Source organism: Sciurus carolinensis, chromosome 2 (assembly GCF_902686445.1).
Source record: "Sciurus carolinensis chromosome 2, mSciCar1.2, whole genome shotgun sequence".
NCBI classification, from domain to species: Eukaryota; Metazoa; Chordata; class Mammalia; order Rodentia; family Sciuridae; genus Sciurus; species Sciurus carolinensis.
The window spans coordinates 49,895,053-49,910,387 of NC_062214.1; the positions used below are offsets into that span (position 1 = coordinate 49,895,053).

The 15,335-nt window shown below is 39.9% G+C and overlaps 1 protein-coding gene across 7 annotated transcripts in view; it reads right to left on the minus strand.

Annotated features, from left to right (window-relative positions):
* The window catches only part of Ninl (ninein like), a 126,091-nt gene that overhangs the window by 56,479 nt on the left and 54,277 nt on the right, over positions 1-15,335 (minus strand). For all 7 annotated transcript variants that reach the window (XM_047539976.1, XM_047539979.1, XM_047539975.1 and 4 more), the window contains 4 exons: positions 12,564-12,754; positions 5,682-5,778; positions 1,842-2,014; positions 12-78 (listed from right to left, as the gene is read on the minus strand). In XM_047539976.1, coding sequence (XP_047395932.1) covers positions 12-78; positions 1,842-2,014; positions 5,682-5,778; positions 12,564-12,743 — 517 coding nt within the window. In that variant the 5' untranslated portion in view covers positions 12,744-12,754. The remainder of the gene's footprint in view (positions 1-11; positions 79-1,841; positions 2,015-5,681; positions 5,779-12,563; positions 12,755-15,335) is intronic.

Consider the following 15,335-nt stretch of genomic DNA (forward strand, 5'->3'; position numbering starts at 1 on the left):
CATGGCATTACCTCGTGCTTCAAATAATTCATTTTGAGTCTCTTTTGCACTCTCGGCTTCTTCATCTGACTTGAGACTCTGGAAAAATGTAAGGAGAAAAATGTGAGTTCACCAGAGGATAACACAGTGGATGGAGCACCAGGAACAAATAGAATAGGATGTTTTGAGTGGGAGATGGACAATGGAGGCTGCATGTCAAGCCAGCAGTCCTAGGCTGAGGACTTGCAGGGTGTGGTCCCCATTGAGCAACATGTAGCATGGCTCTGGATCAACGCCCTCTCAGAAGTGAGGGGCTTGGACATGAAGACAGGTACATTCCTCATTCTGCATGCTGAGGGCTCCTCAACACAACCAATCATCAGCAGGTCACACTAAAAACACAAAGAAGCTCTCGCATTGTAACAGAAGAGAAATATTCTCCCTACAACAGCACAGGTGATACTGCTGGTTTGACAGAGCTAGTCAACATTCCAGTCATGGGACACAATCTCTAAAAGAGTTTGTGATATCATCACCTTCTGCACTGTCCTTTTTTATCCACATCAGTTCATCAAACAGCCCTTACATCCCTCAAGGTCTCTGGGGACAGCACAATGCACAGCAAGTACCTGACACTTCAGTGGCCTTTACAACCTTACACCTGAGACAGCAGAGCAGGCAGGGCCTTTGAGAAACACATGATGTAAGTAAAAAGCTCATGTTTCAGTGACCGAGTCAGCAGATCAGAGTTCAAGTCTGCTTCTGAATAAGTGCTGTGCATCACCCTAACAGATTTCAAGTGAACACCTGAAATGACCAGTCCCCTTCAAAGCTGTCATTAACTCTCAAATGTCAGAATCTGACTGGTGATAAAACGGTCAACCTCATTTTTCTAATATATTCAATTCAACCAACAATTCCAAAGGTAGGTTTCCCTGCATTCATGTTTGGAGGTCAATAATGACTTAAGAAGCAGAATGGCACCAACAAAGATGAAGCACGCTAAACCCAGGAGTAGATTCACTCAACCCTCTGTGCCTGAGACACAAATTTAAAAAAAAGAATAAAAGTAATATCCTGAATTTGTTAGTGTTATCCAGGTATAGCAGGCCCCTGAAAGAAGAGATGTAACATTTAAGTATATGTGTTTTTTTTTTTTTTTTCTTTGCCTCAACAAATGTTCACAATATAAACTAATCAGTCTGGGTCCCAGAACTCTTACTAAAGATAAGTTCCCAACATAGCTCCATCTATCCCAAGTTGGCACCACAGAGAGCAAGAACCAGGAACCTTCTGGAATCCTTAAAAAATGGGTCTAATGAATCCATGATTAACTCAAAAGCTGTGGACCCGCCCCCAAGGGGAGCTGGTTTCCTTGACCAATTCCAGATACGTGGGTCAAAAGGCTCAGGGCAGGTTGAAGGTAAGAATCAACTCCCAAGACCCAAGAGGGATCTTGGTATATTCTAAGTGTGAGGCAGGTTTTGTACATTCATATTCCAAATTTTGAGGCTACCTCAAAGGAATTTTTCCATTTCTAACCGTTTGCACATTTTCATAAAAATCACCTTCTTGCAGTGATAGGGAAGGTGGTGATGGCAACAGGGAGGGAACAAAATATCTGAGCATAAGCTCTCAACTGCCCAAGTATGAAAAAGAATGTTCTGTGGCCAGGATTACCCCCCAAAATAATCACACCCAAGACAATTAGAAGGAAATGTTACTCTCAATGTGAACCTTAGCTGCAGGAATATGGCTGCCCTCTGCACATCCTCTGGCGGTCATGTGCTAAAGAGAGTGATGAAGTGAAATACTGGTTTCCCAACTGGGTGACCTGGAGTGGGAAGGGAGGACTGACCCACCTCCACACTTTCCAGAGAAGCAGAACGTCGGAGCTGGCTCTTCAGATTGGCCTTGGCTTGCTGCTCTGGTACGTATTTGGTTTCAGTGGCAGAGTCCCACAGCTCAGGCTGGCTCCAACGGCCATACCACTTAGAGCCATTCACATATTTCGGTGGAACAGTACAAGAGGCAGCTGAAAAGAAAATGGGAGATATGAGGGTGGGCCTATGAAGTGGGTTCTAGGCTCACTCATGTGACAGGACACCCTCCAAAAAATTATAAATTTGACTCAAGAGTGTGAATCAAGATGTGCTGTTATGCACAGGAAAACATCTGGAAAAATGCATGAATGGTTAACAGTGGCTCTCGTAATGTCAGGGGACGGGAGACTGAGAAAGCCAGAGTAGGGAGAAGAAACTCTCCACTAAACTCCATGTACTATTTACATTTTTTAAGCATATTTTGCTTTTGTCTAGTTTTTTATGCAAAGGGAAAAATAAACCTCCCAATCATTCAAGAACATAATGCTCCGGAGATCTGATGACTACTTCTCATAACTATTCACCCAATGGGGCTGGAAAGGCATGGGTTTGTGTGGGCCAAGACAAGGCCAGGAGATTCTCTGCAACCCTGCAGCAGGTCTGAATGTCTGGAGTAGAGGCAGTCATGAATTTGGTTTCAGGATCTGTGAGAATCCCCTAAATCCTACACTTCCTTCTTCCAAGTTCTGTCCTATACATCTACACAATCCTAAAAAAAAGTGTATGTGAGTAGGGCAGGAAAGAGTTGGGAGGGCAGCAGGAGAAGACTGGGTACAGAAGGAGGAAACAACCAGAATGGGGTTATCCAGAGAAAAAGTGATGAACCCAATGAGGCAAGGCCTGGCCAGGAAACTGAGGAACACTTCAAGGCAGACCTGTCTTGGGCCAACCAGAAGAACAGGGACAGAGGCAGAAATTGAGAATCGGGGACAAAGTTTAGTGAGGAAGATGCTGAATTCCACTTAGGACATGCTGAAGTGACAGTGTCACAGCTAGAACCACATGGGGACACTTCAAGTTATTATAGACACAATTAATAACCACTCTGAGGCAATAGGCAGCAACAAGCCTGGCCTGGCAAACTCCCCAGACAGAGTTCATGGGACATGTTGAAGATCAGGAAAAGCTTCCAAGTCAGCAGAGAAAATGAGAATGTCAGAGAAAATTCACGGAAGTTCACAGGCTGAATACCATCATGGAGAAGGGATCTTGATAGTGTCCAAAGGTGAACGAGCAACCAATTAAGGCTACTGCTTCTGATTCTGGCTTCTGCTGCATACAAGCTGCAGCTGGTGATGGGAGACAGGGATCTTCCTCTTCCCTCTCTGCTGACATGCACCCTGAGGTGGTATCGAAAGTGGAAATCCCTGACACAACCAAGGAAGAGGAAACTCTGGTGCTCGCAACCCTCCTGGACTACTAGGCCTGCCACAGAGGACACCCTGACCCACAGCCAGTGGTCATGTCTTGAGCCTCAAGTACCCACCTGCACACCTGGGGATGGTGCAACCCACCTTCATCTGTTCTTGCTTTAGTGGCCCCTGTGTCTATGCTCAGGCCCACCCTGCCCTCACTCTGCTTAATGAGCCACCCAGGAAGACATGCTTTCCAACATTCTCATCAGAGAAGCCCATGGAGAAACTGCCCTCCATCAGCAAGAAAAGGTACTTAAGAGAGTCCATGAGGCTTGTCAGCAGAGAAACAAGAATGGGAGAGGAGTGGACAATGGCAGCAATGCCAGGATCAGCTAGCTCTCCCGTCCCCAAAGAATCACAGGGTCTCTCCCACTCTGGGGTGAGGGGCACCATAAGTTACCTGGGACTAGCATCTTTCCAGTGTGTTCTGGGCCAATCCTCTGTCCTACTCCACCCTCAGTGCACCTGAGGCACATGGCCCCACACACCCAGCAGCAGCCCAGAGTGAAGAGCACACCCTTAGCCAAAATGCTGCATGCTATGTGTGTATTTATTATAGGAAATACAGAGCAAGAGAAAGTATAACAAAGTCCAAAAGAGTATTATATTTATTTATATGTTCAATATTGGCCTTTAATAAAAGGAGAAAGATGACGGGGAAGCAGGGGTGCTCTTCAAAATGCAAGACATATAGTCACATCATGAAACTCACCACTAGATTATCCAAAGCACATTTTTCTGATCACAGCAGGGGTGACAGGAAGGAGCAGCCAAGAGACTGTAAATCAGGAAGAGGATGGCATCTTGACTAGAGCAGAAGAGGCAAGCAGGCCTGAGAACAGAGCCCTGAAGCAGCAGGAAACAGAGGGGCGAGAAGGGGGATGAAAGCACTGGGGATGTGGATGCACATGGGGGATGGGCAGGTTGGTGATCATGATGAGAAGGACTAGCTGGGGAGTTACTGAACCAAACAACCTTGGAGAGCACAGGCAGGATTGACCCTGACTCTCCATACGTACCTATGAGATCACAAGTCCACAGCACCAGTTCAGTCTTTTAACTAGTGGATGGGTGTATAGATAGATGGGGAAGGAATTCCACCCACTGACAGCAGGAGCAGTGTTTCAGGTAGGGCATAGGACCATTCTGTTAAGGAAAGCTTTGAAATTCTAAACCAAAAGAAAACTGGACTTGGTGAGAAAAAGCACAGGTCCTCAATGAGCTTGTTTCTTTGGAAGAACTAGGAACATATCCCACAGAAGGAGAGTTTTAAGCTAATTAGCACCACAAAGCAGAGAGGACTTCCTGTGTTGTTTGGTACAGATGAGGGAGCACAAAGCATAGGGCTGTGCCTCACTTTTCTGAAGGCACTTTGATACCTCTGATTGTGTTCCAAACTCCTTTGAGTCAGGCAAGCCAAGTGGCCCTCTTCTCATCTTAGAAAGGTGTGAGACAAGGCAATGACAGCGTCATGTAAATACTACGGGTGGGTCTCCCTGCAACCTCAGGGCTCTGTGCACTGTGCCCAAGGTCTCTACATCTGGCAAGGAGTTAAGAAGGGAGTCAACCAACAGTACCCAATGGAATAAGCAGGGTTCCAGGAAAGGCATGCACAAAGGCCTAGGGTTTAAAGCTAGAAAACTGGCTTTAAACCACTTACTAACTGTCAGCACTACTTACTAACTGTCTGGAAAACTAGACTCCTCAGCACCACTTATTAACTGTATTAACTGTGAGATCAAGGACAAATTCCTTTCCACCTAGGGCCTCAGTTTTCTCACCTGCATAGTGGGTATGACAATATCACAGGATTCCTATGAGGGTGAAACAGAATCTACATAACATACATAAAGCTCAGAATATATATGGCATAAGCTTTCTGTATCCTGCCAGTTTTACTTCTGCCCAATACTGTTATCTCATAGTCAGGCACCTGTCTGAACAGTGTGCCCTGTTGCACAGGGGAACTGCCAGTCACCATTACATACACCCTCCCTACACTGGTCCAATAGACATCCAATTTTGATCATAGTGATGAAAAACTAACAATCTGTGACACAGTAGATGCCAGAGTGCCCTGGGCAGGTGGACAGTCGGCCTGTCTGCCACACTCAGACTCCAGGAAAGCAACACTTCCATCAGTACACTTGACCTCTACCTCTGCCACACCCATCACTCACTCGATATGATGAAGCCGTCTGCTGCAGGCACAGCACATCATTAAGTGACACTATTTTACAGACGAGGAAATGAAAGGAGAAAAGATCCAAATGTTTTGTCCAAGTCTATATAGTTTGGTAGTGACAGAAACTGGGGTTAGAATTTAGTTTACAGAACTGCTAGGTTATACTCAGGCCACAAATAATGAAGAGAAACTAAAGCTGACACGAGGAAATCCTCTTACCTGATTCCAGAGAACTACCTTCTTCATCCAAGGGGCCAACACCAACAGTTGATGACAGCACAGCCACAAAACCTTCCTTAAATTCCTCAAAGTTAACCTGTGTGAATTTAAGAAAAGAAAGGACAATGTTTCTGTAGACAGACCCATATTTAATATGATAGTCATTTTGTATTTTTTCTCAGAAATATCTGATTATTGCCTTTTAATTTGAGAATATTCATTTTACTTTTTCATATATGTACTACAGATTATTTACAATAAGAATATAATAAGAAGGCAACAATGAACTATAATCTCATCACCAAATAAACACAGTTTTATAAAAGCATATCAACATAATTAGTGAACAGTAGCTAGATGCAGAGGGGTGTACTACAGTCCTGGCTACTTAGGAGGCTGAGGCAGGATGATAAACTTGAGCCCAGGAGTTCAATGCCAGCCTGGGCAACAGTGAGACCCCGTCTCGAAAAATAAGAAAAATTTCTAAAAAAATAGAAAGAACACATTGTATAAAAAAGGAATCTGATGACCATAAAACATTAGTACAGAGAAAGCAAACATAAAGACCACCAAGCTCCTCAAAAGGCACCTACACACTGACACTGGATCTTTTCTCACTAAATCTCTTTTCCTCCTACTCTGATTTTCTTTTTGCGGTGCTGGGGATTCTTGTGCTTGGGAAACAAGCACTCTACCAACTGAGCTATATCCCCAGCCACCCCTACTCTGATTTTTATAGTGATAACTTCCTTGCTTTTCTATACATGTCATTTGTGTGTACCCCTAAAAAGCACGTTTTAGTTTTGCCTCTCTTTTGAATTTGATTTAAATGGGAATCATATACATTCTTTTTGCTTTTATGGTTCAACATTACTTCTGTAATATTCATTTAAGTTGCTGTGCATAGGTATACTTCATTTTCTCTGCTACGTAGTAGTCTCCTGTGTACTCACGCAACCATCAATCCACTACTCTACTAACAAACCTTTCCACTGATCCTAGTGTTTGACTATTAGAAACAAACCTGTTTTGAACAATGCTGCAAAGGACCTTTGAGATTTCTTCACTGTACACACTTTTTTAAGAACAGGAATCCTGGGTCACAGAATATACATTTATATATACCTTTGGTGAACTGAACCTTTGCTAATCTTCTTTACTTCAGTAACACTTTTTACCTAAAAATTCATTTTCTCTTATATCAAAAAATTACCCCAGCTTTCTTTTTGTCAGTGTTTATATGATATTTTTTCATCAAACTTTTAACTCCAATTATTTGTATCCTTGTTTCAGATTATCTCTTGTGAGCAGTGTTAGTTTGACTTTTTTTTTTTCTAGATTGAAATATTTGGTCTACTTACACTTAATGTAATTGCTGATATATATGGATTTTAATCACTACTTTATTTTGTACTTTCAGATTGATTGGCTTGCTTGTACTTTTCATTCTGTTCTTTGGATTATTGATTATATTTTACATTGATTTATGTTTATATATTTTAGGACTCCATTTTTCTCTTTATTAACTTAAAAGTTATACAGTCTATTTCCATTGTTTTACTGTTTATCTCAAATCCTGTAACATGTATTCTTCACATCTCAAAGTTCATATTAATCAATACTTTTGCCATGTTCTATGATAATGGAAAGCATGTATACTGCTTAAACACTCCATTTACTACACTCCTGATTTTGATACCTTTGTTACCATGTATTTTAGTTTTTTTATATTTTAAACCCTCACAAAATATTAATTTTTATTTTACATAGTGGATGTTCATTTAGAATTACCACTTTTTCATTTCTTCTTGCATTTCTGACCTTGAATCTGAGGTAAATTTCCACCTACTTAAAATACATCCTTTAGAATTTCATTTTCCTTATATATATTGATGCCAAACTCTTTTTTTGTCTGAGATGTTTGCATTTCATCTGCTATCTTTTTTCTTAGAAGGATAACAATTATAACATATAATAATAATGTATTCTTCTAGACTAGTGGAAATTATTCTGATGTCCACTTAAACAAAAAGGACCAATAAACTGTAATATAGTCATACAATAAAATGAAAAAAAAAAAAAAACCAAGCCACTAATATACATAACAATGTGAAATTATCTCAGGGATATAATATTGAATAAAAGGAGATAAAGAGTATGTATTGAGTATGTAGTGTATATTTCCATTTTTGTAAAGTTCAGAAATAGGCAAAACAAACCTATGATATTAGTGCCAGGATTGTGGTTGACAGAGGGACCAAAAAGCACATGAGTAGGCATGCAGGGGGCTGGTCACCTAGGTGTACTCAGTTTGGAATATTCATTGTGCTGTACTTTTGCTATGTGCTCTTTTCTCCGTGCTTCAATGAAACCCATGCAGAAAGAAATCAATAGAAGAGTTATTAGGTCAAAAATAGCACCAGCAGATGTCAGAGCAGGTTAAAGGCCATTAGTCTAATTTCCAAATCTTGCAAAGAACTTGAAAGAGCGTATCTGTTGCTCCCATGATGACATGCTGCTACTTTCCCTATGAAGATACTTATTTTTCTATCACCCCAACTGAAATGTGAGCTGGCTGCTTGCATACAGTAGCTGCTCAACAAATCCTATTGAATGTGCTTGCCTCTATGTTCTTTCCTTGCTAATCAGAATTCCATTTCTCACATCTAGGTGGATTTTTTTCACCTTTACTCTTGGAAGACATTTTTGCTGAGAATGGTCCTTACATCAGCAGCACTTATTTTCTTTCAACACATTGGAGATACTGTCCACTATATTCTTGCCTCCACTGTTGCAGTGGAGAAGGCAGCTGTCAATCTAACTATGGCTCATTTTTAGGATATGCCTTTTCTCTGGACGCTTTTCAAAAATTGTTAAACTTTTCATTTTGAGATAATTATAGATTCAGATGCAGTTATAAGAAAAATAAAAAGATCCCGTGTGTACCCACCTGTGACCACTTTTAACATGTCTATCTTTGTTTTCCTTCAGTATCACAACAGTATAGTCAGGTGAGTATTTCTTTTTATTTATACTGCTTGGAATACCCTGGGCTTTTGGAATCCCAAGCAGTATGCTTTATCGTTCTAATATGATAAGAGATAATATGCTATTATCTCTTCATATAATGCTTCTCCCCTATTTACTCTTTTCCTCCTGGGTCTCCAATTCAAAGGATCCTGAACCTTATCACTTTAGCATTTCTTTGTTTTATCTATCTTCATGCTACATTCTGGATAATTAGACTTTTCAGTCTAATTTGGTTCCTGTTTAGATTTGTTGTATCACTTCTTAGAGATCCCTCTTAGAAGTCCTATGGATTTTTTCAAATTCATTTTTAAAAAGTGTCCTAATATGGTAACCATAATTGTTTTATATTTTGTGGTTCTGCTTCCACTGCTTCTTACTCAGCCTGTCCTGTTAGTGTGCCTGGTGACCCCTGGTAGTATGCTGGTCATTGTATTTGGCTATTATTTAGGACAAATTTCAGAGCTGGGCTGATGGTGTTTGCCAGATTCCCAACAGCGATACCAATACAGGACAACCTTATTCTAAGTGAAAGGCCTGAGGATATGTAGACAGACTCCTGAGGGGACACAAGACTGGACCACAAAGAAGAACAAAAGCTGACTGACATGCAGTTCATCTTTGTCCAATGGGTGTTACCCATTAGGATTCTCCCTTAAATTGGGGGCTGGTTTCCCACCTTCTCACTTTGGGTGAACTTGGTTTCGACATATTTCTCTCTTGAGCCTCCCAAGACCAATTTCACAGTTGCTTACTTATGATCAGAAAATATTCTGAGGGCAAATGGGGTTTTGTGTGCTGAGGTCACCTCTCTAGGTACTTAACTTATCATGGATTTTGGACTAGCAATTTCTTGCTAAGTTTGTTTTGCTCTTCACTGTCTTTGAGATTTTTGTTTTTATTATTTTGTTTAGCTTTTTAGTTGCCTCTGTGGAAGGTTGGCCAGAGTTTGTTAACGCCACCACCACTGAAATGGCTGACATTTCTTCATTTCTTTTTAGGGTTAAATTTCAACATATGGATCTGCCAGAATTTATTTAATCAATCCCAAAGGCTATTTCCAATCTTGAATAATCTTGCATATATACATTTTCCATTAAGACAGAAATTGTATTTCTCCCAGCTCTGCATTCCTAACAGCTGGTATTGATTAGTACATTATTAGGTGCTTGAAAAATACTTGTATGTACTGGTGTATAATAAAATGGCAATTTCACTTGATCTAATCAGGTTTACTTTGCATCTTTGATAAAATGACTATCAGGTGACTATCTTCCATCAGGCAGTAGTGGGAGCTGATGGACCAGTTTGGTGCCATTTTAGACTGGTACCATTTGGACTGTGTTTGTTCCCTCATGCCCTTCAACTTCGTAGCTCTCAAAATGGAAAGAGCAACCCCATGCCATTCAGGTGTCTGCCCTAACAAGACAACTCACCCATCTCCATATGATCTCTGGCTCATTCATTGCAAATGAAAGGGCTACACCTGTGATCTAGAGTCATGTTTGACTTTAAAATTACTTCCAGTAACATCATGTTAAGAATCATTTTTTAAAAAGAAGAATTCTCTCTGTCCAAATTTAAAATATTCAAGGTTAAGATCCTCTCCACTGGTATTAAAAAAAAAAAAAAAAAACCCAAGATGACATAATATGAAACAAGCACGGAAATTCTTCATGGAAGTAGTAATAAGTTTACCTTTCTGGCTCGATAATATTTCTTTAGCAAGATCTAAGATTTTAAAACAAACATTAGCAAAGTTAAAAAAAAAACTTGCTAATTCAAATATTACAATATTTATTTTATAATTAGATTTGTGTACTAATGCCTAACATTTTACACAGGACCATATGCCAATTACTACAACAAAAATGGATATGTGGTATTTGAACTGAAAAGCTGAACCTTTCTCTTGGTAAAGTATTTACCTTGATTTCATTTGAGACTTCCTATTTGGTTTTTGTTTTAAGAAATGGGAACACCTATCTGAATATTTATGACTAGGCACCTGCTTCCCTAAAATTTCTGATGTCTCTCAAACAAGGACTGCATGAGCTCTGCAAGGTCTGAGGATGAACCAGAGGAGCAGTAAGAGAACAAAGAAATCATGAATCATGACCAACCACAGAGGAGACAAATGCTGGGCACCCCAACAGTACCGCCTGGGGAGGGTGGCACTCTTGAAATATTACAGAGAAAGAAGAGAGGATACCTTTGGGTCAAGAACACTCAAGTAGGCATAGCTATTTCTTAATTTATACAATATCTGACTTGCTTTGGAGTAACAGAGAGAATGGAGTTGGGACAGACAGAATGTCAAATGATGGACACACACAGCTCTGCGAGCCGGAATGTTATCACTCTCCCTATTGTGTATGTATGCCTCATTTTCTTCCTAGTATCCTTCTCCACAAATATGTCAGGAGGCACCTCTAGGCCTCCTGAAAGGAATGATACCTCAGAGAAACTGCTTTCCAGGAGGCATGTGATACAGTCGAAGTCAGAAATTTCAAGTAACCCACATTGACTTTTTTCTTTGTTCATGTTCCAATACTGATCATTTTATTCCTGCTACAACCTGAGGTTTCTAAATCTTAAGCCAATTCTATGAAGAAAGGTTCAAGAATTATATGGCTGATTCAGTCAGCAGAGGCTGTCATCTGTATCAGCCCCAACCCAAATTCTTTTGGTTTTAGATTTTTCCAGTGTCCAAAAACACCAAGAAAACCAGATCAACTGGGTTTTTTTAAATTAAAAATTTTTGTGATCAATTGTTTATATCATTTAAATAACCAGTGCTCATATTTTACAAATGTGCCACTTGCTTAACTAGGTACCAAATATAACTTCTGGATGCTATCACAAGAGGGGCTAGAACACTGACTATGAGAAACATATTTGATGTTTAAGTTTATTAAAAGAGAGAGAATAAAGAGTCAGAAAGGGTGTGGTTGGTTTTGCTGACGTAATTCTTCACAAGGGAGCAATAGTACCACACTGCTGACAGAGCACAGGTTTCTGTGGGGATTTAGCAAGGCAGTGGATTTACATGGACTCTTTCCAGGCCAGAAATGAGGGGGTTTTGGTTTTGATTTTGCTCAAGAGATGATTCAGAAAAGTTTGCAGACTGGATTTTCTTTTTCCATTTAAAATGAAAATAGTTTTATTGAATCCTGTGGGAAAACTGTTCTTTCATCAAAGATGACCAGTACCATAATTGGTACTGGGGTTTAAAAAAATTTTTTTTTAATCATTAACACATCTAAGAAGTAGGAAGGGAGGTCCAGGGTACTTTTTAGTGTTTCTGATACTCAGGGCAGGTTGTGGTCTACAATGTAGATCACCAGTTTAGGTAGCTCTGAATTTCCTAGAGTTCCCATTTCTATCTGGCCTAGATGAAATTACAGGTACCTTGAACAGGGGTATTATTTGTTCTTTGCATTAGTAGTTTGATAAATTTTGAGTTGGCTTATTTTTTAAGACAATCTGCCCTTAAGATAGTTTCAAGTTATATCTGAATGATTTACCAGCTGAGTTGCTCCTAGATCCAATCCTGTGTGTTTGTAACCCATTACCAAACCTTTCTCCATTTCCCAGGACAAACCACTGAAATATTTTTCAGGATAAATAAAGCATAAAAACCTCTGGAAGTTACTATGGTAGTAAAAAAAAAAAAATAGTAGTGCTAAAGAATTTCCTAAAATGTACAATTGGCAGAAAAGGAAAACATCATTCCATTTGCTAATAACTTTCCTTTGATAAGTATCTTTCCTCAACTTGTATTTACCAAATACCCATAATAGCCAACTATAGAATTCTGTGCTCTTCTCCATGAGAAGGGAATCTAATACCCACCCTGGCGAAGTGATTGCTTCCAAGAAGAGTCTGCAGGAGGACAGGCAGCTGCTTTTCCAGGTGAAGCTTATGGCACAGTTGGGTCAACTCCTCTCGGTCCAGAAATCCTGTCCCAGTAGTGTCACAGCTGTTGTAGACTTCCCTGAGCTGTGAGACATAGTGGTTCTCTTCTTCATCCATCCCATAGCAGGCTGGCCATACCAGAGGAAAATAAAAAGGTTAGGACAAATTTCTTGCTACCCCATATCTTTTCTACATGGTTGGACAAACACAGGTCACAGAGTTGGTGTGTGCGAACAGGCATCAGGAGTTGTGTTAGGGTCAAGTGGAGCTGGGAGGAACCAGCTCCACCTTTGTAAGAGAGGTCAGAAGCAGTTACCCAGAATAGAAAGACCAGTGCTTTGGTCATCAGTCATAAGAAAAAGACTCTCTTTGTTGTATAAAAAAAAAAATCTATTATAAAATAAACAGAAAACAGGAAATGCAGGGCTCTGTGGCATGCACCTGTAGTCTCAGCTCCTTGCAAAGCTGAGGCAAGACCATCACTTGAGCCCAGGAATTTGGGGCCAGCCTGGGCAACACAGTAAGACTGTCTTGAAGAGAAAACAGAAGAGAGGAAGGGAAGGGAAGGAAGAGGAGGAAAAGAAAGAGAAACGAAGGTAAAGGAAAAAGGAAAAATGCTAAACATATCCAAAATTCTATCACCTAAAAAATTATTAGTATTTTGGCAAATGTACATTCCAATTTTCTGTGTACATACACTAATGTGGCTTTTCTTTACAAATACAAGGTCTTTCCCTTACAAATATAAGTATTTACTTACAAATACTAAAATTAGTAGTAAAAACTTAACCAAATTTCATTAAAGTGCTTATAAGAGAACATGACATATTTATCCTGGTATTTAACCTAAAGAATTGAAGTCATCATGCTATAGTGATACATGCATACCCATGTGTGTTTATAATTCACAATAGCCAAACTATGGAACCATAAGTATTCACCAGTGGATGCAGGGATAAAGAAAATGTGATACATATACACAATGGAGTTTTATTTAGTCAAAAGAAGAATGAAATCATGTCATTTGCAAGTCAAGGGATGGAATTTGAGAACATTATGTTTAAGCCAAAGTCAGAAGATCAAGGGTCCTATGTTTTCTTTCATATGTGGAAGCTAGAGAGGAAAAAGTAAAAGGCCGGGGAGGAGAGAATATCATGAAAACCAAAGGGAGATCAGCAGAACTGAGGAAAGGGACCAGGAAGAGGAGGAGGGGAGGAAAAGCGGAAATACTGGGTAGAATAATATTTACCAAATAATGTTGTTATACTATATGCATATACAAATATGTAAAACAGTAAGGTCCTAAAGATATTAGGATGAACCATACAAAACCATCAAAGTTTTAACCATTTTGACCCACAAAATGGCAATTTCATATGGTTCATCCATTAGGCACAAAAACTAAGGGAAAAATCTTTAAGAGGAAACATGAGGAAACAAAGTCAAACTCATTAATAATCAGATCATTCACAAATATGAAATGATAAAGCAACATCTCTTACTAGTAAGGCATAGCACAATAAATGCCAACTTAATAGCTATATAATTTTAATATGCAGATGGTGTTTACCTGCCTGCACCCACAAAGGGCAGGGAGATCTGAGTCAGAACTGAATGAAGGACTGAAATATGTTCCGACTTAGCCTTCAATGGGAATTCTGCATGCTTAACATCTTGGTCGGAAAAACAATAAAACTAATGACATAAAAAAAAATCAACATTAAAGCCAGGCATGATGAGGTACCCCTGTAATCCCAGCACTGAGGAAGTTGAGGCAGAAGGATGCTTGAGTCCAGGAATTTAAGATCAGTCTGGGCAACAGAATGAGACCTTGTCTCAAAAAACAGAAAAGTAGAATTTTCATCATATTTCACTGTGAATGCCTCCTCTGACCTCTTAAACACCTGTTGGTAAAAAGTATACAATTAGCCAGTGTCCACACTGAAAATGTAGTGGGCAACTGACCCAGACCTAGAACTAAAGTAAACTAAGGAAGTAAACTGTAAAAATTAGTGCCTGGGAAAGGGAGAGAGTTCCCCTCCCCGTTCTGCCAGCGGTTTTTCAGGGAACCTAATTAGCACCATTCACTCCTTCCTTTTGGATTGTACAGGACTTTCCCTAGGATCTAACCACTTTCCTTTGAAGTATAAAGTGCCCCTTTGAAGGCTCCAGGCCCAAGGCTAGAGATCTACCCCAGGCCTTGTAAGAGGAAACAGTCTCCTGCTTGAAAACACACACAATCACATATAGTGGTTTTTTGAAACCTTGTGCACAATTATGTATCATTTTAGACTAGAAAATTTATGATACTAGATAACCCATAAATATTGTGAAAAACTGGTAAGAGGAGCTCAGAATTTGGAGTGCTGATCTCTGGGCCCTCCAGAGTAAAATAAAGTTTGTTTTCTCCCACTCTTGGAGTGCCGATTGCCACTTCTTGCCTGATTATCACCTGAATACATAAACCAGTTCATGATCTCAGCTCTCATGCAGTGTGGAATGGTAACCAACCTGTTCAACAATCTCTGTGGGTACACCTTGCTTGCTAACCAAATTATTTATTACTTTGTCAAATAGGATTACACAGATATTAGGAAATGGCAAAGAGAAGGAACACCTGTAACTGTTTCAGCCCACTACAAGAAGCATCCAGAATGAAAATGGACAGAAAAACATCAACAATTGTAAGAAAGCAAACTGAATTTTCCC